The sequence below is a fragment of the Scleropages formosus genome, chromosome 9, assembly GCF_900964775.1.
Source record: "Scleropages formosus chromosome 9, fSclFor1.1, whole genome shotgun sequence".
Taxonomy (NCBI): domain Eukaryota; kingdom Metazoa; phylum Chordata; class Actinopteri; order Osteoglossiformes; family Osteoglossidae; genus Scleropages; species Scleropages formosus.
The window spans coordinates 5,463,035-5,489,552 of NC_041814.1; the positions used below are offsets into that span (position 1 = coordinate 5,463,035).

Here is a 26,518-nt window from a genome sequence, read left to right on the forward strand (position 1 = left end):
GTTGCTTTTTTCCTGAATTATATGAAACGGCTTTAAGAACGACTACAACTACCACAGGCCGCCGTGCGTGCATTTTGGCGCGCATTGCGTGTGCCGCGGCCATCTTGCTTCTGCCAGAGCCTCTTTCAAAGGTATTGGACGGAATTCGCTCGGCACGGGAGTTCTTAACTTCCTGGCGTACTGAATGAATTTCATACTGTAACGAACTCGTGTATTTTCCATATTTCGCGTAACACCTTTTAAGTTACGTATTCACATCGTAGTGTCGGAGGGTGCTGCGGCAGGACTGACCGTGTGATTTAATAGATTTTTTTAAAGTTGCTTTTTTGCGATGGCGACCGCAACCCCGAGCCGCTCGGCCGCTGAGGCCGCCCGCTCCACGAGCACGCCGCTGTCCCCCACGCGCATCTCGCGCCTGCAGGAGAAGGAGGAGCTGCGACACCTGAACGACCGGCTCGCGGTATACATTGACCGAGTGCGCGCGCTCGAGCTGGAGAACGACCGGCTGCTGCTGAAAGTGTCCGAGAAGGAGGAGGTCACCACCCGGGAGGTGCGTGTCTTTTTGTTCGCTAACACGATGCCTGCCGCCCTGTTCTAATGCCAACACCGCTGCCCAGAGACTAATCATGTGTCAGGATTGATTTAGGATTGACTAGCTGACTGACCACTACATACTAGTTTTACCCACCGATTTGAATGATGTAAGACTGACGGAGACGGAGTGGCCAGTGGGTAAAATTTTTGGGGTTAATAATAAGTAGTCGGCGCCTGTGCATTTCCTTTCCGTTAGGAAGAAGAGATGAGTTCAACATATTCTGTCTCCGGATATTAAAATGTTTAGTGAGGATAACCTCGGAGAGGGCTTTTGGAATGGAGTTAATTTTGAGTGAGTGTGTGTTGTGAGTTTGCACTGAGCGCGCCGTCCCGTGCGGCAGGGTTGAAAACCGCGCCGTTGGCCGCGCGCTGACGGTTGGTCGGATGGCCGCTGGCTCGAATACTGGCTTCATTCATGTTAACAATCCTGCTAACGGCAAGTGTTCATTCTGCATCTTTATTCAAGTTCTCACCTTTGTCTGATGTATTTCTCCTTTACTCTTGTTCATATTTACACCTCACTTTTTTTTTTTATGTCTGCTCATTTTTCGGTTACAGCTTGTCAGGTTTTTGGGGAGGGCAAGAAAACAGTAGTGCTGAGTAGTTGTATACAAATACGGGAGGGCTTGTCGATGACAGTAAGGGTAGTCAGGGGCTTGATTGCTGCTATTTTGTGGCTTTGGGTTAATGATCAGATATTAGTCTCATAAAACTGATTCGTCTTCGGTCTGTAACCTTCTCGGTTTCCCCCAGTCATTGGTTTAGTTCTGTTATCTGGTGAAAGAGCGACACTTTTTGGCCACCAAACAGTCTGCAGTCCAGATGTGGAGCGAAGGCTCTTGTGTGTTATGACATGGCTTCATTTTTTGCACTTGATGACATCTTGCCAGTTTATTAAGGAATTGTCACAATCTTCTAAAATATGTGCCTTCACATATTCACACTGAATCGGGCAGAGGTTTTAAGATGAATCTGTCTCTGAGGATGGTGCTGGTTTTGTGAAGCTGGGAAAATTACATGGATATGAGCCAAAGTAGGAAAAAATAAACCCAGCCCACTTTATAGCAGTGTGGAGGGCTGCTGTTAACTTGTATTGACTATATAATGGCATGGTGCCAGAGAAGGCGGTTGCAAGTGGGTGTGTACTGGTAATTTAAAAATTTGAATCCAGGGCTGTTTACATGTGGCCTTCTTGTATGCAAGAGTTACTTTTTTGTAATGGAAACTGGTGTAAATAAAATAGTACAACAGCAGAGGTGTGGTGTGCATATAATAATCTGTTCCTGTGCAAAATCTTGGGAGTTTAAAATCATGGCAAATCTATAGAAATATGGGTTTTGAATGAACAGAGGTATCTATTTAATATTTACTAATAAGGTGTTGAAACGTGAGTTACATCACATTTATTCATTTAACAAATACTTTTCTTCAAAGTGATGTGTATACACACACACACACACACACAATATCTACAACCGCTTGTCCCAAGTGGGGTCGCAGCGAACTGGAGCCTAGCCCAGCAACGCAGGGCGAAAGGCTGGAGGGGGTGGGGACACACTCGGGACGGCACCCCAGACCCGGTCAAGCCCATTGCACCACCGCGCCACACTAAGCGACTTACATCTCAGCAAAAATACAATTTGTGCAGTTTATTTTTATTTCAGTTGGAAAAGCAATAGCAGGATGCTAAAATACAGTTGCTCTCTTTTTGAAGTATAAGCAATAGCCTGGATGAATATGGGAAAGAAAGAACATGAGATGGCCTGTCTTCACTCTCCTGTCACAGGTTACAGGGATTAAGACATTATATGAGGCAGAACTAGCGGATGCCCGCCGTGTCCTGGATGAAACTGCACGCGAGAGAGCCAAGCTGCAGATCGACCTTGGAAAGGCCAATGCTGAGCTGGAGGAGGTCACCAGGAAGTGAGTAGTATTCCATGTTGTCCAACTTGGTTGTAAGGATGTCTTGCATATGGGTTTGGGGGGAGGGGTTTCTTCGTGTACCAAATATAAATGATACTGTTTTGGTTGATAAGTATCAGGTGATAAAAAAGGGAAATTATTGTTCTATAACAACCATTTGCTGAGCCACATACTCCCAAATAAAAAGTACCAAATATTCTATGTTCGATGAATCACTGCAAGCAGAAAAAATTGGTTTAAATTTATAACTAACTTTAATTTACACAGCCAGTTCTTCCTGCTTTTAGTAGATGTACATCTGTGATCTGTGGTATTAATTCCCAGTTAAAGTTGATCTTGGCCTAATTATCCTGACCTTGGTTCTAATCCAGGTTCATTCAGACTTTGTGAAATGGCTGAATGAACCAGGCAGTAGAAGGGCAATTGCAGTTTTAGTATACCATGTGGATGTTGTCTGACCGAAAGTTAGGTACTTCCTTACTAAAGAGATATGTGGTATTGCATTAAAAGGGTACCAATGCCTGTTCTGATACTTTGTCTGAGTCAGAGGTGTCCTTGTTTGTCACTATTTACCTTGTTGCTTGGAAACAGTTAAACAGGAAGTGAAGTGCTGCAAGTTCCCCTTTGCAAACACTAATGCATCTGCAGTAATGACATTTGTATATAACATCTGTTAGATATTTATCTTTTATTACTTTGTTCATTTTTCATCAACATTTCATGTTGCATGTGAATGCCTAAGGCTTTGTTTTTCTGTTAGTGAAGATTTTACACATTAAAGCATTTCCACTAAAACTGTGCGATACTGGCCTGTAAATTAAATGATGTGTTGGACCTCTGGTAGAAGAGAAATGTACAATGCAGTTCTTAAGGAGCAAGTTGGATTTTTTTTTATTATTATTTAAAAATGAACATTATGTCAGCATGGTTATGTCAGTGGTGGTGTCCTCTGTTGCACTCATGGTGCTGATTCTTAAAATTAAGGTATTCTCCAAGTAGACAAAGATTTTAGGACTGATCATTTTTGCCTTATGAAAATTGCATGTTACTACAGTGAAAACATCCCTTCTGTGCATTGTATTAAATTTAATCTGTATGTTTTTGTAAAGAACATTTACAGTTAATTGCTGAACGTCCTAGGCACCAGTGCTTTGGCATGCTTGGACGTTGTTTGGAATGGCTGTTATAGTGAGACACTCTACAACCATGTTTCTCTTTGGTCTCTTGCAGCTTTAAAAAGAAGGATGGGGACTTGACTCTGGCTCAAGCTCGTGTCAAAGAGCTGGAGTCAATGTACAACAAGAGTGAGGCAGCGCTCAGCACGGCCCTAAGTGAGAATGCAGCCCTTGGGGCCGAGTTGGCTGACCTGAAAGCCCAGCTTGCTAAGGTTTGAAATTTATCAATATCCTCCTGATGCACTCCTGGGTTAGAGTGCATGGAGTCCTAGGGGAATTAATCCAGTTCTTTTAATAATGATCTGTGTTTACTGACTCATGCCATAAGATGAAATAAGTCTCGGAAGTCAATTTAAAGGATAATTAAGTATTCCAACCCTTTTTTTGCTTCCTGTATTCTTGTGAAGTTTATTTTAATAGTACAAAGTTTTTTTTTTTTTAGCTGATGCCTTTGTCCAGGGTGATTTAGAGATTTAAAATATAAATTGTACTATAGTAGTATATGTAGCATTGCAAAGATGTGTAGGAAAGTTTGACACATCTAACAGTAAAACTGCTGCAGGGACTGCAGAAATACCACTGCAAATGGAGTCTGAAGGGAAATCACTATTTATGAAAGTGCATTCCCATCTGTTGCAGTGCATAGACTTATGCAGAGGCATGTTTTCAGGCTGAAGATGCCCATGCTGTTGCTAAGAAGCAGTTGGAAGCAGAGACTTTACTGAGAGTGGACTTGGAGAACCGTTGTCAGAGCCTGTCAGAGGAGCTGGAGTTCAGGAAGAGCATGTTTGAAGAGGTGAATATCTAAGCTGTTGACTGATCATTGTACTGCTTCCATTCAGCTCACTTGTGGTGTTTTCAAAGTGAACACTTCTACAGCTTAACATGTAAGATTTTGAAAATCTCTTCCATGATCCAAGTAATTTTTTCGCTGCAGTGATCTGGTCATTGGTAATCCTTGGCTTTTTGCTGAAATCATTTCTTTCATTGTATGACTTTTTTGCTGAAACTTTTTTTTTTTTTTTAAAAAAACATGTCCAGTGGTGTTGGACTAGTGTTACAGCTATGCTTGATGGTCCCCTTACAGGAAGTAAAAGAGACACGCAGGCGTCATGAGAAGCGTATGGTGGAGGTGGACAGTGGGGCTCAACAGGACTATGAATTCAAACTGACACAGGCTCTGCAGGATCTGCGCAGGCAACATGAAGAACAGGTGTCCATCTACAAGGAAGAACTGGAGCAGACCTTCAAGGCCAAGGTGCTTATATGGTTTTGTTTCCTGAGTGTTAGTAAAATTTTCTCAGTAAACCTAAGTGTTTGTAACCTTGATAATATTAAATTGGTAGTTGCGCAATTTATAATTAGTGAACTGAAAGCCTGCAGTTCAAGACCCTGGACCTAGATTTAGAAACAAATGTGTAGTAGAACAGCAAAAGAATTTCTCATATGTCTCAATCAAAATGTTAAGGATTTACATTTCTCTGAAATTTTCTTCTTTGTATATTAATATTTGAAATGCAGTGTGTTATGAATTACCATTTTGTGTTTGGCATGCACACAAGGAACATGCCACATGTTTAATTTTTCCCTCTTTCCCACCTTGCAGCTGGATAATGCAAAGGTGTCATCTGACCTGAATGATAAGGCAGTGAGTGCAGCTCGTGAAGAGCTGCAGGAGGCTCACATGCGAATTGAGAGCCTAGGCTACCAGCTCTCCGCCCTACAAAAACAGGTACATTTTTCAGTCATTTTTGTTTCATTTTTATAGGACACTGGGATTGTTTAGGAAATTATGCTTCCTAAATAACTGTCAAAGAGGCCTTTGCGCAGTTTGTGTTTTCCAACTGAGGTAACACACTTTTCAGGTGATTTTATTGACTGCAGGTTAGAAATTCAGGAGTTTGTGTCTGTATGTAGGCAAGCGCATCTGAGCAACGGATCCGTGAGCTGGAGGACATCCTGGCCAGCGATAGGGACAAGTACCGCCGGCAGTTGGATGCCAAGGAGCGTGAGATGGCTGAGATGAGAGACTGCATGCAACAGCAGCTTAATGAATACCAAGAGCTGCTGGATGTTAAGCTGGCCCTCGATATGGAAATCAATGCCTACAGGAAGCTACTAGAGGGAGAAGAGGACAGGTTGGCTTACTACTTTCTGTAACTGTATGTGTTCAGTTCATAATAGATAATTCCTAAAATAATGCGTATCACTGTATGGTTGCTTACTGTAATGTAAGTAAGTAGCAAATGTCCCCTTCCCCCACGCTTTCTTCTCTCCACAAGGCCTCAGGGAAGTCAGCCTAGAAATGTCGTTGGAACTTGTTGCATGTTATTTTCATTTACCCAGGAAACTTATCCTGGAAGATGGTTAACAGCATTTCTGCCATGAAAAGAGTCTTCTCAGTAGAGCTGCCATTAAATATTGTATAATTTTATATTTTAGAGGTGATATTCAAGGAAATTAAGAAATGCCGGTGGAAGGTTTTTTGTTCAGAAATGCATAGTATGGCAGATGGGGGCCTGAACCTGCCTGTCTGAAGTTTTTTTTTTTGTGTGTGTGTGTGTGTTGCAAAACTTCTGAACTAATATGTTTCTTGAGTTGTGCCAGGGGGCCTTTTCCATCATGATCATATATACCATTGTTTGTGTTTTAAAGGGAAACTGGCTCCAGGATGTCAGCTGAGACATTTCATTCTTTAGTTTCATGCACCCTGATATAGCAGAAACCTTAATCAGAACAGTGCAGTATTACAACTGTTTATCAGTCAGAACTTGGAAATAGTTTTAATCTGAGTATACATAATTTTAGCAAGGAATACATTTACGAAATCAGCCGAATTGTCAGTACTTGGATTAACCAACTTTTGTGCTTCAATAACTGCTTCAACTAAAGTGTTGTGAGGAATGGTAGAATGAGATGAGGTAGTAAAGGACAGATTGTACATGGCAGCTTTAAGTTGTTAAACAGCTGCAGGGATGTAGGCTTACTGATGTTGAACAGAGAGAGGACCAGTTAGTATTATCTTGTACATTGTTTCAAGCCCAAGTAAGTAATTTCAGGGCTATGGTTTGTACAGAATTGTAATTGGAGTGGTTATTTTAAGTGTCAGTCCCCATCTCTATCCATTAGGCTGAAGCTGTCTCCTAGTCAGTCCTCACGGGTGACAGTATCTAGAGCAGCCACCACCAGCAGCTCTGTGCGTACCTCTCGTGCCAAGAGGAAGCGGATGGAGGAGTCTGGCACCAGTAGCCAGCCTAAAGTACATGTCAGCCAGGAGGCAGAAGCCACTGGCAGCATCACCATTGAGGAGATTGACTTGGAGGGAAAGTCGGTCACTCTGAAGAACAGCTCTGAAAAGGTAGAGCAGGATTCAGTCAGGTCATCTAACTCTGTGTTAGCACTTATAAGTGAATTTTTTTTGCTTCTAAATACCTATGGAGTTATTTTTTTTCCTGTTCAGGATCAGTCCCTTGGTAGCTGGAGACTGAAGAGACAGATTGGAGAAGGGGAAGAAATAGCCTACAAATTCACTCCAAAATATGTCCTGAAGGCTGGGCAGACTGTCACGGTAAATGGAAATTAAGGATTAACCCAGTTTTTTAATTTTATTTTTTTAAAACACTGAATTTAAATTGCATTAGTAACATTAAATGGCACCAGTTTAACATCTGAGTCTTATTTTCTGGTCTCCTTCTATAGGTCTGGAGTTCTGATGCTGGAGTTTCTCATAGCCCACCCACTGACTTACTCTGGAAAAGTCAGAGTTCCTGGGGCACCGGTGACAATATCTTGACTGTCTTGGTGAATTCTGAAGGAGAGGTAGGTGTCTGCTTTCATCTGAGATGGCAGTGGGATGTTAGATTAATATTGACACATAGTTGTGGCTAGAAGGATTTCAGCTGGGTAGCCAAAGTGCTTGTTCTTTCAACTCTGATGCCTTAGTTATGTAACAGTAAGGTTTTTATTTCTGCTTTTGTTTAGGAGGTGGCCAAGAGGATTGTCACCAAAACCACTGTGGAGAATGAAGATGAGGATGCAGACTTTGGGGAGGAGGATCTTTTCCATCAACAGGTAAATCTTAAAATGGACTCAGACTTCGCACAATGATTCATTAGAATTTTTTCCATCAAACTCTTTCACTGTTGTACTCTGTTCTTAGTAGGAGTATATAAGCAATATCAAATGTATAATCTTTGTGTTTCTTATTTCTAGGGTGACCCAAAAACAACATCCAGGGAGTGTTTAATTATGTGAAGAACCCCTCAACACACACACATGGACATACTTTAAAGCCACTTAAATATTTTTGTACAATTCAGTCTTGTTCATTGCTGGGTTTTTTTATTACAAGCCACTTGGTCTACAGTTTAAAAAAATTTTAACATTGTTGTATCATGAATTATGTACAATTTAATCAATAATCATGAATTATTATTATAGACTATTTTTTTACAAGGATTATACAGTGATGTAATCCTTCCCCAATGAGAAACTTACACAGTTGCAGACTCATTTGTTACGACCAAATGTCAGATGGGAGAACCAGGCAAAACATAGGAAATTAAATTTGCATTTTAGACAGGATCAACCTTTGTTTAGTGTCAACACTAACAGTTTATATGAAGGGTAGTAGTAATGGATCAACTTAGGTTTCCCTTTAAATTTTTAACTCAAAATGTTTCTCTTTAAAATTAGAATTTGTATCCCTTGACTCTTAAAGGTGAAGTCTGAAGAGGATTTCAGCATTGTGGTTTTGGCATGAAATGCTTAATTCTTTACATTTTATGTAGATCATAACTGACATAGAAGCTCAGTAGTACTGTTATTAGGCAGGCTTTGCGCATTTTGCTAATGGGATTGAAATCACCAGATTGAGAGTAGAGATTCAAGGAGCAGTTAGGTATGGTTCAATATGAGAACAAATGATATATTAAAACAATATCGACAAGTATAAATTAACACGTTGCAAATTTTTGTGGTTTGATCTCAGGTGGAAATGGATTTGTGAAACAAAATAATTCATAACCACGTGCAAAAATAAGCAGTGTATACAACAATACATGATGGACCTATTCTGATGTTGCAGAAATACCAAAGATCATGTGGTTTAGGCCATTAAACACATGGCAACATATGTTCTGCATATATTTTCCATTGCCATAGTTTTTTTGGTGACATTATGTGAAAAGACTAAGCAAACCCATCAATGTGTATAAAAAGCTGTACACACATACTGTTATATTTTTTGCCCAAATTCTTAATCAGATTTGTTATTCTCTACTCCCCATCCAGAAAGGTCAGTGTTATCCATGAATGTGTAATATGGTACACAGCATGCGATAATTTGACTTGGATAAGTTGATGACACATTAATTTGGCTAGACAATATTGTACATATTAGGGGGAAGGCTGTGGTAAATGGTGCTTGCACTCTGTTGCTAATGCTCTTGCTTTTAGTAATCTGCAAAAGGGTTAACATTCATTAAATGTAAAATTATGTTTCTCAGACAACTGTATATGCAAATTGAGTTATTAAACTTAAAACATGACTTATTTCAAATGGCAAGGGTTTGCAATTGTAAACCAGTTTACCTTTTTGTTTCTTTGCACCCACTGAATGTATGAGGTGGTTGTGCCTAAAAATTGAGTAAATATTTCTGTATACAATATAAATCTGTCATGTCTAGATAGTTTTCTTGAGAATTGTCCAGCGGAGGAAGGCATAATTGCTTGTGTTGTCCAAAGAGAACTATCTATGCTATGAGACACACCAATTACTCTGTAGTATGATTGCAGTGATGTTTTTCAGCAATCTTAAGGGCAGTCTACATGGATGAAACTGGATCTAACATTATAGATCACTTGACAGACACAGAATCTGAGGAGTCTTGTGTATTATACAGCAAAAATGTGGCTTTCTAAGTCAGTACAGCTATTTTCATGAAGGTGAACCTGGTTTTGTTGAATTATCCACATAAATCACACCATTGTTTCTACCTGAAAAGTCATTCTACTAAAGTGCAGGTAAGCTAAAGTAGTCTTATCTGTAATATGTCTATACAGCTATGTTTTATAAGTGTAGTGTTGACCTGGGAAGCAGAATTTTTATATATCTTTAAATGCAGGCCCTGCATTAAAACTTAATTTTGATAGCTATTGTATATCAAATGTTTACATGCAAGTGTGGCTATTATAAATGTTTGTCTAAAGATGGTAAAGTTTAGGTTAAATGGGCATAATCTGTTTCAGGTTGTAAGGGTTATATTTGTAGTTTGTAAAATGTAATGAGGAAAAAGTAATGCTGTTTGGTCTTTTTAGCACAGCATTTTGGCATTTCTAAGGAAACATACAGTAAGTTGGACTTTTTTGGAGAGGAAAAGAGTATTGTGTATACTGGATTAAACAAATTAAACACTGTGTTCCGCATGTCATAAATCCTAATTCTGGATGTCATACATTGTTCTGCTCATCAGAAACTCTTCTGTACAATTTATGGGAACTGTGATTGTTATATGCTGTTATATTGATGAAAACAGTTGCAGCGACTGCTGGACACTGGTAAATTTGAATAAGCTTTTCAAAAATGGTTAACCAACTGTTTCATGCACTGTTTTAATAAGTATTTTACACTGCCAGATTGCTTTATGGGTTTATTAAGATGAAAGTGACTGATTTTGAGTCAAATTGCCGGTATGAACTCCTTACAGAATTCTAAATGTCTGTGAATTTCTTGATGGCAGAAAAGCGTAATGCCTTACTGTAAGGAAACTCATAACTTAATACTTTGAAATGCACAAAATGATGCACAATAATGTGAAATGTCAGATTATTTGAGCCATGATAAAATTAATGGAAATCTAATTTGAGCATTTTAAGTGAAAAACCTAAACTTTATCATTGTTGTAAGGGGACTTGTAAGGGTTGGGCTGAGGGAGGGTGCATGCCAAGTGTCAGTTTTAATCCCCATTACGAGTTACTATGTTTTTATTGGAATAATTTTTGTACAACATAACATAATAAATGTTTTACTTATTAAAGCTGTCACGTGTTTGGATTCAGTGCATATTTTATATTAATTTTTCCACCACATATTGTATCTTGCTAGTAAATATTACATCCCTTATCCACTGAAAGCATGATTTTAGGCTGGTCTACAATTTGATATATAATGTGTGCAGTTCTCCTTCAGCACCACTGTTTAATAAAGAGCTTCATTAGAAGGAAGTCAAGCATTTTGTTTTCAGTTTATAATTGTAAGAACCAGGCTAGTTCCTTCTTTTTGACAGCTGCTCTGATGTGCAGGTGGGGGATTCTGACAATCTGCCATATGTGCAGTACATGAACCACCCTGAAGGCCTCCTGAACGCCGCGTCAAACTGCTCCTGGCAGTTGACTGGCTGCTCTACTATAACGTTTCGAATACGTCCATGTTAACTGCAGATAGGTACTGGTTATTTACTTAGTGGAAACCTTTTTTGCAAGGCTACTTATGTTTTTTTTTTTTTTTTTTTTAAAACTCTACCATTAACCTATTTAAACATCAAGGTGTTCTAACTCCTATCTCAGGGTAAGTACACTCATCCCTTCAATGATGGAGTCATGTAAAATGGAAAAATTTCTGCTGTCAATGACAATAATACCCTTTTTTTCAGACAGCTGTATTTTTGCTCATTTCGGTATTATTATTTCCACAAGAGATATGGTATTGGACCAAGAGAAACACTTGCTATCTCAAAAACATAAGGGTTTTTCCCCCTCAGTAATGTCAATCTGTTTTCTAGCTAAAACTAGTGTGTTAGCATTAAAATTATCATGTATATAATTACCACTGTCAGTAATAAAACCTTAATCTCACTATCAAATGACTATCTTTTACCATTCATGTTACAGTCAAGAGCTTCTAAAAATGGCTGTCATACAACCATAGGAACACCACATAGTGGCCAGTTTTAGCATTTATTGACTTTACTACAGATGTTAACAGCACAGCGCTTCTAACAGGAGAGTGTCTGTGGTTTGCAGAATGAAGGACATAGGCAGTGATCTTGTGAACTTTATTCCATAATTACCTGTGAGCCAAATGTTCAATGTCTGATATGTTGAAGGAAAATTATGAAAGGCATTGAGTAAGACAGCAAAGACACTGAAAAGTACAAATTTTTAAAATATATTTATTTCCATTTGATACCTTTGGAACAAGATGTTGCCTGACAGGGTGATAAAATCCAATGAATTAATTCTGTGAGGGGCAGGTGTATCTTGCTCAAGGGCAACATGAAAGAACCATGGACTCAGACTTTGAGGTGCTGATCCTCATCCCAGCCGCTTCACGCTTGGCTGCAAACCGCTCCAGTGCGTGTTGGAGGCAACCATGTGACGGTGCCAAAAGGACAACATCATCCGCAAAAAGCAGAGACGTCACATTTACATCTATTTACATTTACATTTACATTTATAAAGCAGATGCTTTTGTCTAAAGCAACGTACATCTCAGCAGAAGTACAATTTATGCATTACATTAAGAGAAGGAGACATAGCTGCAGACATGAAAGTCTCAAGCAAACCTAGTTTGTTACCTACCACTTGCTGCACCGAGGTTCATCGTTCAAATAGGTACATAAAACACAGGATAGACACCTTCCGACTCCCACAAAGAATGCCCTCCTGGCATCGGCTGCACCTTGATATCCTGTCCATGAAGACCACAAACAGGAGTGGAGACAAGACACAACCTTGGCGGAGTCCAACACCCACATTGAACAGGCTTGACTTAATGCCAAGTGTGCGGACACAGTTTTCGCTTTGTATGTACAGAGACTGAATGGCCCGCAGTAGTGGCCCCAGTACCCCATACTCCCGAAGCACCTTGTACAGAATTTCCTGGGGAACACGGTAATAGACCTTCTCCAAGTCCACAAAACACATGTAGACTGGAATAGCAAACTCCCATGCCCCTTCAATTATCTGTGAGAGGGTAAAAAGCTGGTCCACTGTTCCACGGCCAGGGTGGAATCCGCATTGTCCCTCTTCAATCTGAGGTTCAACTATCGGCCGGAGCCTCATCTCCAGCCCGCTGGCACAGACTTTCCCAGGGAGACTGAGAAGTGTGATACCCCGATAGTTGGCACACACTCTCCAGTCCACAATCCAAAGGCACTATCCCCGAGGTCCATGCAACATTGCAGAGGTGTGACAGCCATGACATCCAGGGCCTTATGCAGTTCCAGGCAAATCTCATCCACCCCCCCGGTGCTTTGCCACCGTGGAGCTACCAACTACCTCAGTGACTTCCACCAGGGAAATGGACTCTGGCAGTCCGGAAGCCTCTGGCCCTGACTCCTGTAAGGGAGGCATATCACTTGGGTTAAAGAGTTCTTCAAAGTGCTCCTTCCACCTCCCGACAATGTCCTCATCAGAGTCCAGAGTTTCTCCACTCCTGCTGAGCACAGTCTGAGCGAAGCTCCTCCGACCCCTTTCTGAGCTGCCAGATGGTTCTCCAGAACCTCTTTGAAGCAGACCGATAGTCATTTTCCATGGCCTCTCCAAACTCCTCTCCATGCCCTCGATTTCGCTTCTGCAACCACAGTCGCTCCTGCCTTTTTCGCCTGCCGGTACTTGTCTGCTGAGTCAGGAGTCCCCAGAGCCAACCAGGCCCTAAAGGCCTCCTTCTTCAGCTTGACGGCTTCCTTCACCACCGGGGTCTACCAGCGGATTCTCAGGTTGCCGCCCTGGCTGGCACCAACAAGCTTTTGGCCACAGCTGTGCCTGGCTGCTTCCACAATGGAAGTTTTGAACAGAGTCCATTCAGACTCCATGTCCCCTACCTCCTCCAGGACATGGGAGAAGCTCTCCCGGAGTTGTGAGTTAAAATCATTCCAGACAAGGTCCTCCGACAGTCATTCCCAGCACACCCTCATTAATTGTCTGGGCCTACCGGGTCCATCCATCAGTTTTCCCTGCCATCTGATCCAACTCACCACCAGATGGTGATCGGTTGACAGCTCAGCACTTCTCTTCACCCAAGTGTACAGAACATATGGCCTCAAGTCAGATGAAACGACTACAAAGTTGATCATTGACCTTTGGCCCAAGGAGCTCTGGTACCAAGTACACATTTGAGCATCCTTGTGTTCGAACATGGTGTTTGTTATGGACAAACCATGATGAGCACAGAAGTCCAATAACATCTCACCATTCCGGTTCAGATTGGACAAGTCATTCTTCCCAATCACCCCCCACCAGATTTCCCAGTCACTGCCAACGTGAGCATTGAAGTCCCCCAGCAGGACAATGGAGTCTGTAGGTGGGGCCCTGTCCAGAACCCCACCCACCTTCTCCAATAAGATCAAATACTCTGAACTGCTGTTTGGTGCACAAGCACACACAACATTCAAAGTTTTCCTTTCTGCGCCCCTAAGTCACACTGAGGCAACCCTCTCATCCACCGGGTCAAACTCCAACTGTATGGCAGCCAGCCGGGGGTTTTGAGTATCCCCACACCTGCCCGGCACCTCTCACCCTGTGCAACTCCTGAGTAGGAAAGGGACCACCCCCTATCAAGGACTTTGGTTCCAGAGCCAACACTGTGAGTGGAAGTGAGCCCAACTATATCTAGTTGGTATTTCTCAACCTCCCGCACCAGTTCCAGCTCCTCCACCCCCAGTGAGGTAACATTCCACATACCAAGAGCCAGTTTCTGTCACAAGGGGCCGTGATGCCATGCGCCACCCTGCTCCCCCACCGCCTGGTACACATTGCACCCAACCCCAACGTCGGACCTTGTGGGTGGCACCTAAACCATACGACAAGCTATCTACAGACAGACAGACTGGCAACTGAGGATCGAAATGACATGGCACCTGCTCTAAAGCCACCAGTTCCTTAGCTTGTTGTTCTCGGTTACCCCATACAAATCGATTGTCTTCTCTCAATAAGTGGTTCAAACGATGTAAAATCTCTGACAGATTGGGTATAAACGATCTGTTGTAATTGAGCATACCACAGAAAGCTCGTACTTGCTGCACGTCTTTGGGAGGCGGAGTATCAAGCAATGCTCTCACCTTTCCTTTTGACTTATGTAACCCCTCTTTGTCAATCACGTGTCCGACATAGTGCACCTTGGATGCTCCGAAAATACACTTATCCCCATTCAGTCTTAGTCCATACACCTGTAAGCGTGGCATTACTAGATGCAGGTTGGTCCAATGTTCTGCCTCAGTCCGCCCTGTGATGATTATATCGTCAGGGTAGCATTGTGTTTGGGGAATGTCTCGTAATATTTGGTCCATGGCCTGTTGCCATAGCATAGGGGCGGAGGCTACCCCAAAAAACCAGACGCTTGTAGCATTTCAGACCCAGGTGAGTATTCACAGTTAACAAGTGGCTGGATTCTTCCTCCACCTCCATCTGTAAGTATGCCGATGCCAGGTCGAGTGTAGTGAACACTGTTTCCTCTGCGAGTTTCGCAAATTTTTCTTCGATCCGCGGCAGCGGGTATACTGGCATCTGGAGTACCGGGTTAATTGTCACTGAAAAGTCTCCACACACCTTACCATCTCGTTTGAAAGGGGTCACAATAGGAGCAGCCATGTCGGAGGACTGGACACTGTGAATTATGCCTTCTGTCTCCAGCTCTAACAATCCCTGTTCTACCATAGGTCGTCTGGCGAATGAGACCGGCCGAGCTTTATGAAACTGCAGAACTGCTCCTTCTTTTAACTGCAACTTTGCTTTAATGCACTTTAATTGTCCCAGTTTCTTGTCAAAGACCATTAGGTATTTCTGTACCATTTCTCGCAATGGACTCTTACTCCGTACGTCATGATACGACATGTTGCCCCTTTATGACCATTCGACTCTAGGATCAACGCCAAAAACTCTCTGGACCGTTTCCCAGTCTGCCATCTTACATAACCATTCCCTTCGAAACAGTGGAGGTCCAGTCCCTTTAACCATGTATAGGTCTAGAGCAAACAACTTCTTTAGTTCTTCAACCTGCACCTTAGCCTTCTGGACCACCTCCAACTTTTAACCAGAATAGACTGTCAGGGACATCTTGGTCTTGAGGGTGGGGAGCCCAAGAAATGTCTGGTGAAACTCTCCTTGGTTTATAACGCTCACCCCCAAAGCGGCATCAATCTTCATCTCCAGGAGTTTGTCCTCGACCTTTACCATATGCATGACTGGCTCAACCGCTGTGTAACTATACATTAGTTTTTGAATGGATTGTGGTGCTGGGTCCTCTAAATCACTAGCACTGCTGTCATCTGAGTTATGCATGGTGTGCACTTGCTCGCTCTGGCCTGATTGGGGTTTCTTCTCATGGCACATGCTTGCCTTGTGGCCTCCCTGTTGGCAGGCATTACAAGACTTGTCCCTATAGGAACAGGTTTGGGGAGCATGATTTGAGCCTCAACAACGGTGGCATACCCTGAATCGGTCCGACTTTCATTTACCCCTATTGCTCTGTTTCAGGGTTCTACTGGGATCCATGCGATGCACCTCGGTGTTGGATGTGCCTGGGTTGTGGTTAGCACCAGCAGTCTTTGACAGCGCTAAAGCCTGGGCATCTTTTTGAGCCGCTTCCATCACCACTTCAATCTCTATAGCCCTTCTTAATGTCAGATCCTTTTCAGTTAGTAACTTTCTTTGGATAGCTTCAGATTGGAGCCCACAAACAAACGTGTCTCTTAGTGTTTCATCTAGAAAAGTTTTAAACTCACATTTTTCTGTCAGACGTCATACCTTGGCTTCAAATTCTGCTACACTCTCCTGTGGTTCCTGAGTTGTTGAGTAGAATCTAAAGCGTTCTGCAATCGTTAATGGAGCTGGCGATAATTCCTCCTTCAGTGTCTTAATAATGGTAGTGTAGCTCTTGGCGGCAGGCTTTTCGGGAGCTAACAGCATCCGCAGAAGCGCGTAGGCTTCATCACCTATTACTGCTAATAAGGTTGCAACTTTTTTTATTTTCGTCGATGCTATTTGCCATACAAAATTGTTCAAACCTGTCATAATAATTGTCCCACGAAGCGTTCTTGTTATAAGCCTCAATCTGTCCAATAAAGCCTGCCATCTTGATGTTCTTCGCCGGACCGCCGTCAGTGCGCGGGGTGCTTTTATCCGAACGCGGCTAGTCAGAATTCTGTATCGATACAGTTGGACTACCTCCGCATTCAGGGTCCCATCCTACTGTAAGCATCCCATCCTCGTCGCCAGTTGTTATGTCCGCAATCCGTAAAGCAACAAGGTCCACACGAGGTTCAGTGGAACAGAACGTGTCAACTTTATTTCACACACAAGCGCAATGCACATGCGCCTACGCATCGGCGCTGCAGCATGTTTATATATACACAACACTGTCATTGTTGTTTTTTTATTTTATGTTTTAGTGTAGTGTAGGTTACTTTACTCTGTGTGGGTGTTTATTAATTTCCTTAATTGTGTTTGTATATTTGATCAGATGTATTTGTATCATTTACTTGTTATACCGATGGGGGTGCGGTGGCGCAGTGGGTTGAACCACAGTCCTGCTTTCCGGTGGGTCTGGGGTTCGAGTCCCGCTTGGGGTGCCTTGCGACGGACTGGCGTCCCGTCCTGGGTGTGTCCCCTCCCCCTCCGGCCTTACGCCCTGTGTTGCCGGGTAGGCTCCGGTTCCCCGTGACCCTGTACGGGACAAGCGGTTCTGAAAATGTGTGTGTGTGTGTACTTGTTATACCAAAATTTCAGTAGGGGAGACATGTTGTGAAAAGGAAAACACCAAAGAACAGTAGGTAAGGTGTATGGTAACACCCTAGGAACAGGCCAGGGGACTGTCCCTTCACCCTTGAGCATTACTGGAGTTACCAGGTAAATTCCTTTTAATTATTTATGGTTTTGCCTGGGGTATGTTTTTGTGTCTAAAGGTCCTGTCATACTGTCTTTATATTAGTTGGTTTTATTGATTTTATTGTTTTATTTCTGAATTTATCGTTGACATGACAATTTTTAGGATTTATGACGTATTGAAAAAATATTTGTCGGAAATGATGAATGGAGAAATGTTTACCTGCGGAGTTGTAGTGTACGGACCCAGACACTGGTGGGCTGGTATTCCATTCTGATAGTTTTTTTTTTTTTTTTTTTTCCTTCTAAAAAGTTGGATTACAAATCTTGAGGAAAAATGGCCCTGGGACTGAGGGCACTGATTTGCGCTACTACGGCGACATCAAGCAGATAGCCTTCACTTTGTCTCTCCCACTGAAATTTCCCATCGGCGCCGTAATTCCAGGAAGTGACGACATTTCCATTTCCGTGCAAAGTAAACTTGTAAAACAAACAGATTTCCCGTTGAAATGAACAATGTGAGTGGTTCTCCGGAGAAAGCTGGCGGAGCCTTGAGCCTATGGCAATCTGGTGTGGGCGGGAATTAAGATGAAGGGGGCGGTCTCTAAAATCGGAGGGAATTTTAATATCTAAAAAAGATGGACGCCTTGTATTGATAAATAACACTCGCATTCTCACATTCCGTTTTAGGATTTATGCAGGGATCAAAATGAGAATCTATATCACAGCTGGCGTGTGCTAAATTGTTACGATCGTTAGTAGTTAGCGTTACAATAGTGCAGTTAGTATTAGAGCAGCTTACGACGAGCTGCTGCCCGGTCCCGTTCGGTTATGAAACACTAGTACTACTAGGCTGACTAGGCAGCTAGCGAGCAGCTCGAGACACGTCGTCGGTCGGAGAAGAGCGACGATGCACGCGAGCAGAAAAAGTCTGGCACTGCAGCTGTGCAAGGCAGTGAATGAGGGCGAACCCAGGTACGGACTCTCTGCTGGCCGCATTGCCAATCATTTATTGTATGGCACAAATTCAAATACCATGTGAATCAGCAATGACGCAACGTGTCACAGCAGATAAGATGAGCACTTGGCTGATTCCCTCAATGCACGTACAATGTTGCCCCATCATCATGCTTTGAGTCCACTAGGTTGTAACTTAATGCCAGGAGCTCATGTCCTGCGTGAATTGGACTGATCAACAGTGCTTTTGTGTTCCCTTCTAGGGTGGTGGAGGCCCTGCTCCTGCAGGGGGCCAGTCCTAATCTGGTCCTTCCGAAGGGGGTGGCAGCTGTGCACCTGGCAGCGGGCAAAGAGACAGAGAAGAGGATCCGCTGCCTGAAATTGCTCCTGCAGTATGGTGCGGACCCCAATGTGAGGTAGGTTACATCGTGTGGTCTCCAATGTACAGTGGATCACATGGTACAGACCCCTAATGTTAAATAGGTTACATGATGTGAGAGCCCCAGTGATGTTTGGGTCACACAGTATGGACCTCAGTGTAAGGTGGATCACACAATGGTGTAGATCCCATTGTTAGGTAGATTACATGGTATGGACCCCAATGTATGGTGGATCACATAGTCTGGGCACCCGTGTAATGTAAGTTATAATATCCCTCTCATTACTTCATAAAAGTTATCAAAACCTGCATATGCACTCCTGTGTGTAAGAGCAATGTACTTATTGTTTCTTAGATCTGTGGAGGACCTGACCCCTGTGCACATTGCTGCTTTATGGGGTTGCTACCAGAACCTGAAACTCCTTCTGCAGAATGGGGGAAATCCCAACTTAGAGGACCAGGTAAGATATGTTTTTGTTACATTTTTTTTTTTTTTTTTGCTGTACATTTTTTTCAGTATTTATCAATGAGTCCTAAAAATACTTAAGCACAGACAGCAAAGACTTTCCTGCTGGCTGTAGAAACCCACCAAAAAGAGGTAATCTCTAAGCACATAGTCTTCCAAATTCATGGACAATGAATATCAGAGGTCTTCTTGTCCAACTTCTTGAGCATGCATGCCCTTGTGAGGAGCTCATGCATGTGGGCCTTCAGTTTAACTGCCATTGTTTTAAAACTGCATGGGTCAGTTAAATGTAGCTAAATAGAGTCATGTGCCGCTTAATGACTTACCGCATATACGACGGTAGTCCTAAAAGATTATAATGGGGCTGAAATATTCCTATCAACTAGCGACGTCGTAGCCATCGTAACGTCGTAGAGCAATATGTTACTCACATGTTTGTGGTGGTGCTGCTGTAAACAAACCTACCGTACTGCCAGTCATATAAAAGTATAGCTCAAGTACTTTTTATCTTTATTTAGAGTATGCTCTTTCTACTTATGGAAAAAAGTTTACTGTAAAATAGTATGCTGTGTTACACCGGCAGCAGCATCATAAATCTCGTTTTTACCATGTCTCTTGACTGCATCAAGGCTATACTATCTAGGTTTGTGTAAGTACACTTATGTCCACAAAACGAAGAAATCGCCTAACAATGCATTTCTCAGAATGTATCCCCATTTTTAAGCAACGCGTATCTGTATCTTTATCCTTTCATGAATATGAAGCAGTTCATCTTTTGTAATCTTGGTTTGAAAACTGAAACAATTTTATCCAAACTTTCCTCCTCCTCAGGATGGGAATAAAGCTGCTGATCTAGCAAAACAACAGGAAAACCGAAGATGTGCACGGCTCCTGCAGGAATATCATTCCTGGGACGCTTTGGAGGTCGAACATGAGGATGTACCCCAGTTTCAGTACTGTAAGATGAAAAAGGGGCAATTAGAAAAAGAACAGTTGTCTTTTGTTGTTGCTGTTGCACATATAACATAACCTTCTAATCTTTTCTTTGCAGCCTTTTATCATGGCCAAGATGGCAGAGATAGTATTGGCCTGCAGTCCCTACTGAGTGATTTTGAGGATGGACCACTCAGTAGCACACGGCGCTCCTCCTTGCTGCACCTCTCTCAGATCAGTAGCAGGCCCAGTTGGAGAGGCAGGTCTCATCTGTCAGCACTATCTGACAGAGAGTTGGACTGGGATCCTGCAGCTCCATCTCTGTTCAGCAGCACTCGGATGTCAGCCGGAGGTCCAGGAGCTCTCTCTGAGATCTTACCCATTGTAGATGAGGAAGCACCGCTTGTGGACTACCATATGAATCAACCTAAAGATCCAGTGATCCATAAAACTTCAAACGCTTCTTTCCTTACACTGGGCTCATCCTCTTTCTCACATTGCACTAGCCCTAAAAGTATAAGCTTCAAAGATGTGGACGAGTACTTCAATGTATTTGATGCTGAGTCTCCCCAACAGCTTGAACACCAGGGCAGTCACTCCTCAGAAGACATTACAGTTGACTTCTCTGAATACCCAGAATTCCTGAATTCAGAGCGCATGGCTACTGTGTTGCAGAATCAGGGAATTGATGTTACTTCTCCTGATCATGTTTTTGTCTTTTCTCGTGACCGCCATTGTGCTAGCCCAGACTTGGATAAAACTGTAGCTGGACATTGGCTGGAGGAGGAGGAAGAGGGAGCAGGAGATGATGGGCAACTGGCTGAAGTAAAGAATCCTGTTGAACCCGCCTCCTGCTCCAGCAGTGGGACTAGTGAGTATAGTAATTGTGATAGTGACCATTATACTACTGCTGTAGGACTTTCCTGCCATCACAAGGATGCTTCACCTGGGAATGACAGTAGTGAAACAAGAGAGACCGCCTGTCAGGATAATGATTCAGCAGGAGAACCCTTGTCACTTTCAGAATACAAAGCAGCTTCACAGCATCAACCACCAGCGGCAGATGGAGTGTTCAGTACTGATAGTCCTGGCAAACTGGGATTAGACACAAACTTGTCTGATGAGTTCAAACAAGGTGTCCAAGGTTTGGCTGCCACAGATTTAGGTCTTTTTCCCATGATGAAGGACCTGACACTTTCTCCTGAAACCCCTTTTAGAAAACTTAAAGATAGGGATCTGAAGGATGTAAATAAGGAACCTTCGGACAACCTGGGGGAATGGGCAGAGCCGCTGCCTGCTGATGGAGAAATGGTTAGAGGGGTTGTGGGTGCCTTCAAAGCCATGTTTGTGTGTGATGGACAGGAAGTTGTGCTGCCTCTGACCCCAAGCCCCTTTGTTACTGGGAGGACCCGGTCCAGACTCAGCCGCTGCTCCCTGAGGAATAACAGCAACTCAGGTACCAAGATCTTGTCCTCTACTTCATCCTTATTTGAGGACACCTTACCTACGCCAGTGCGCTTGCATCGTTCCCGCACCAGGATGCAGAATGGCAGCCGAGTACATGACAGCATGCCATCCAGCCTTCACGGCACTCCTGTGAATTCAGAGAGAGGAGAGCCCAACTTTGCTGATTCCACTGTGCAGAGTTACAAGACCACTCAGACCAACACCCTTACACTTGACAGTCAAGCAGACACACTCATAATCTCTGGTAGTGCAGCTGATACTGTTATCCTGAGGAAGGAGAGTGGTGAAGGCTTAACGGATTCATCAAAGAGTCTGTTAGTTTGTTCTGGTGCTGCTGCCACCAATGTGGGTGACAGTCAAGCAGATACACTCATAATCTCTGGTAGTGCAGCTGATACCGTGATCCTGGAGAAGGAGAGTGGTGAAGGCTTAACTGATTCATCGCAGAGTCTGTTAGTTTGTCCGGGTGCTGCTGCCACCGATGTGGGTGAGTTTCTAACAGATGATTTGTCCTCTTCAGATAAGGTGAAGTCCAGTAATCAGTTGAACTCTGCTGATTCACAAGAAGAAGTATTCTGTCTTAGATCCAGTACACAAGAGCCTTGGATCACAGATGACAAGCTGTCTGGGGACTCTCAGTCAGAGGCTGGACCCATGCCGATGGCTAAGAACGACTGCAGTTCACCAGAGGCACGGAGCAATCCACTTGCAACTCCAGCATCAGGATGCACCCCTCGATACAGCATCAGTAGGCTCTCAGCGTGCCACAAGCCCCAGAGCTTAGCTAATCTTTCCTACACTGCTGGCGGGCAGCCTCTGATCCTTGACCAGGAGGAACCCGTGGAATACCTCTATACTGATTTTGAGGAGGGCCACGAACTTATTGAGTGTCATGTGCCACCCACAGCCAACATAACCCTCAACTCTGACACCAGCACTGCCACCAGCGAGGACACCATACTGTACGATTGGCGTTATCTGCAGCTCAGCCCAAAGAAAGGGAAGGAAAGTGTTCAACCCCAGAAGGACAATTTGCCCGATGTCTCGGGACTGACTGACAAGGAACTGAGGAACAGGTTAAAGGATCTGGGAGAAGACCCAGGACCCATCAGCATTTTGACCCGACCACTATACATCCAGAAACTACGTCAGCTGCAGCAGGAGGCCATAAACAGGCAGCCTGTTGTGCACAATCCAGGTAAGTTCTTTGATGATTCATAGCTAGTGATCAATAATAATGGTGTTAATAAACAGATTTTCCTTTTTTTACTTTATATTTGATAAATCCAAGATTCCCACTGTATGAAACCATTGTTTTTGAAATAGCATTTTGTGCATCTTAATGCACAAAACTAAACCAGTTAAAACAATTAACTTTAACCATTTTGAATTTTTTCCAAGCAGGATACAGTGTAGAGCTTGCTAGTGCACTACATACCTTCACTCTGCCTGACTGCCAAGCTGATGAACTGGCACTGTGTCAGCAGTTTGACCAACCAGACCAGAACAGAAAGTGGCGGGAGGGCATCATTAAGTCCAGCTTCAACTACTTGCTCCTTGACCCAAGGTGAGCCAGAATGCCAGGTTTCTTTGCACTCCTATGCATAAGTGTACTCAGTTGCTGTCTTAGAATTTTCTTTAACAGCAGTTTTGTGATGTGGCCATGCATTTCTGACTTTTGTTTCCTCCTGCAGAGTTACCAAAAACCTCCCCTGTCGCAGTATGTCTGTGACACCTATAGAATGTTTCCAGATCTTCATCAAGGCTGTCTTCTACATAGGCAAGGGGAAACGCTCTCGCCCTTACAGCCACTTGTATGAAGCCCTGGACTATTACAAAGGAGACAAGACCTCAAAGGTGAATCATATTTAATAAATATATTAGATTGACTTTGATTTGATTGATTTATTTCTTTGCCCATTACATTTATTAACATGTATACCAAAACACTATTGATGTGTCAAGGTGTAGATGGTGGGCACATAATTAGAGGTTGATAGTGCATTGGTAGAATGCTGTTTTCTGTGATCTGCAGGTTTCTTTTAATGAATGTACATTGATATGATTGATTTACAAATTTTGGAAGATACAAACAGTTCTCATTTATTGATTTTAAATAAGAATTCCTTTAGTCAAAATTTCTGCATCTTGCAGAGTGAAAGGAAAATGTGCCCAGGCTCAGTAAAGACAACTGGGATTGCCTTAATGCAACTCACTTCCCCAGTGTTTACAATTTATGTTTGGTGTTCATGAGTGTTGGTGATCAGTAGCAAAATGAGAAACAATATACACGTTGAAAAAAGACGGGAAAGCACACTCAAGCTTAATAAAACAAATGAATCTGTACAGTATGGACATGTTTCAACAAGATGCCTTCTTCAGCATATGTGTACATTTTGTGAGGAGTGACAAAAGTACAGTATGTAGACCATGTGAGAGGTTATGACATCATTGGACCAACAACTGCACAGACCATGTGAATATTTCAGTATTGCTCTGTTCATCCAATGATGTCATAACCTATCACATGGTATACACATTGTATTTATTTCACTCCTTATAACATGTACACATTGGCTGAAGAAGGCAGCTTGCTGTTACGTGTCCGTATTGTATGAATTAAAGTGTGTTTCCCTAACTTTAAAAATACCGTCCCATCTTTTTTTCTAAATTCCATCCATCCATCCATCTTCTGTCCCGCTTGTCCTAAAAGGGTCGCGGTGGCAGCAGGGAGAGCAGAGAGGCCCAGCTGCCCCTGTCCCCCACAACTTCCTCCAGCTCAACCTGGGGGATCCCCAGCCGTTCCCAGGCCAACTGTGAGATGTAATCCCTCCAGCGGGTCCTGGGCCGACCTCGGGGGCCTCATCCCAGTTGGCCGTGCCTGGTATACCTCTAAAGGGAGGCTCCAGGGGGCATCCTTATCAAATGCCCGAACCACCTCAACTAGCTCCTCTCAATGTGAAGGAGTAGCAGCTCTACTCTGAGCTCCTCTCAGATGTCCGAACTCCAGTCCCAACACCCTGCAGAGAAAACTCATTTCGGCCACTTGTATCCGCGATCTTATTCTTTCGGTCATCACCCAGAGTTGATGACCACAGGTGAGGGTAGGGCTGTAGATTAACCGGTAAATGGAGAGCTTCGCCTTATGGTTCAGCTCCCCCTTCACCACTACAGTCCGGTACAGCAACCCCATTACTGCTGCCGCTGCTCCCAGTCTGTGGCCGATCTCATGCTCCCTTCTTCCCTCACTCATGAACAAGACCCCAATATACTTGAATTCCTCCACCTGGGGCAAAAACTCTCCCCTTACCTGGAGGGGGCATACCATCCTTTTCCGTGAGAGAACCATGGACTCAGACTTTGAGGTGCTGATCCTCATCCCCACCGCTTCACACTCGGCTGCAAACCGTTCCGGTACGTGCTGGAGGCAGCCGTGTGACGGTGCCAAAAGGACATCATCATCTGCAAAAAGCAGAGACGTCACCTTCCGACTCCCACACAGAATGCCCTCCTGACCTCGACTGCGCCTTGATATCCTGTCCATGAAAACCACAAACAGGAGTGGAGACAAGGCACAACCTTGGCGGAGTCCAACACCCACACTGAACAGGCTCGACTTAATGTCGAGTATGCGGACACAGCTTTCAAATATAAATTGCTTCTGCATTCTCTCCATCAATGTTATATGCCTTTTGGAAAACCTTTGGTGTTTTAACAGTGGGATTCAGCCCTATGTGTGTTTTTTTTATTTTGACCTATGACAATGCTCTTGACTTTGTTCCTAATTCTCTTTCTCCTTCTCTTGTTCAATGTGCCGCAGAAACTTTGCTCCAAAGTCCAGCATATCCTGCAGGTCTGGAGGGCTGGCCTGGGGGTCATCTCTCTGCATTGCTTCCAGAATGTCATCCCTGTTGAGGCGTACACCCGCGAAGCTTGCATGGTGGATGCGATTGGTAAGGAACTGGAGCAACTTCTGCACATTGCACTTCTTTTGAACATGTGAGCTTTGGGTCAAACCACTATAGCCATCTCTAACCACTACGCTACCAGTTTTTCCTGCAAATTAATTTTCTTCCATATCAAGAGAGTTGAATTATATAAGAGACTATATAAATTGTTTTTGAGTTATTGAGTAGATCGCTTCTATTTTATTAATTCAAACATATGGAGTGTGTTAATAGAGTTTGGATTTTGGGTGTAACTAATGAAAATACCAAGAAATGGCAAAAGAAAAAACTAATTCAGCATAAAACACTAAAAGATATTTAAACACATTAAAAACTGTTTTTCATGAGTATTTTGATTTGCTTACACACTTGGGATTAGACATCTAATTTTAGTTCTAGAAAGTTTTAAAAGGCACATTCATATTTTTTCTTTTATTTTAATAAACATCCTATGCAGGGTCACGGTGGTCTGGAACCTATCCTAGAAGCACAGGGAGCAGCATGGTACACCCTGGTCTTGATGCCAATCCATTGCAGGACATTGCTGTCCATGTTATAGACAAATTAGTCACCAATTCACATGAAACACATTTCTTAGGACTGTGTGAGGAAACCCACGTGAATACGAGAAGAATTTTCAAACGGCACAGACAGCCAAATTTGAACTACACAGCCCATTCACAATAAGACACAAACCTGTTGTGTCACCATGACACTCCATGTTAGTTAATATTTTAATTTCTAATAGTTTGTAAACAAGTGAGTAAAGGTCAACCACAACAGTGGACAGAAATTGTATTTTTTAGAGGTGAATTTTATTTCATTTTGGTGAATTATCTATTTCCCTTTTTTGGTA

General features: G+C 43.1%; 1 protein-coding gene across 1 annotated transcript; it reads left to right on the forward strand.

The window, feature by feature from the left end:
- The first annotated feature begins 100 nt into the window (after positions 1–100).
- lmnb2 (lamin B2) lies at positions 101–10,761 on the forward strand. Its single transcript, XM_029254770.1, has 12 exons — positions 101–550; positions 2,381–2,517; positions 3,748–3,904; positions 4,363–4,488; positions 4,780–4,950; positions 5,299–5,424; positions 5,610–5,830; positions 6,822–7,050; positions 7,153–7,260; positions 7,392–7,511; positions 7,674–7,763; positions 7,905–10,761. The coding sequence occupies exons 1-12, from the start codon at positions 332–334 to the stop codon at positions 7,944–7,946; spliced, it is 1,746 nt and encodes a 581-aa protein (XP_029110603.1). The 5' UTR covers positions 101–331; the 3' UTR covers positions 7,947–10,761.
- Positions 10,762–26,518: the final 15,757 nt, after the last annotated feature.

Coding starts and splice junctions, on each gene's coding strand:
- lmnb2 (XM_029254770.1), top strand. CDS start 332: ATGGCGACCGCAACCCCGAGCCGCTCGGCCGCTGAGGCCGCCCGCTCC. Junction 5,425..5,609: donor TCTCCGCCCTACAAAAACAG/GTACATTTTTCA, acceptor GTCTGTATGTAG/GCAAGCGCATCTGAGCAACG. Junction 5,831..6,821: donor CTAGAGGGAGAAGAGGACAG/GTTGGCTTACTA, acceptor TCTATCCATTAG/GCTGAAGCTGTCTCCTAGTC.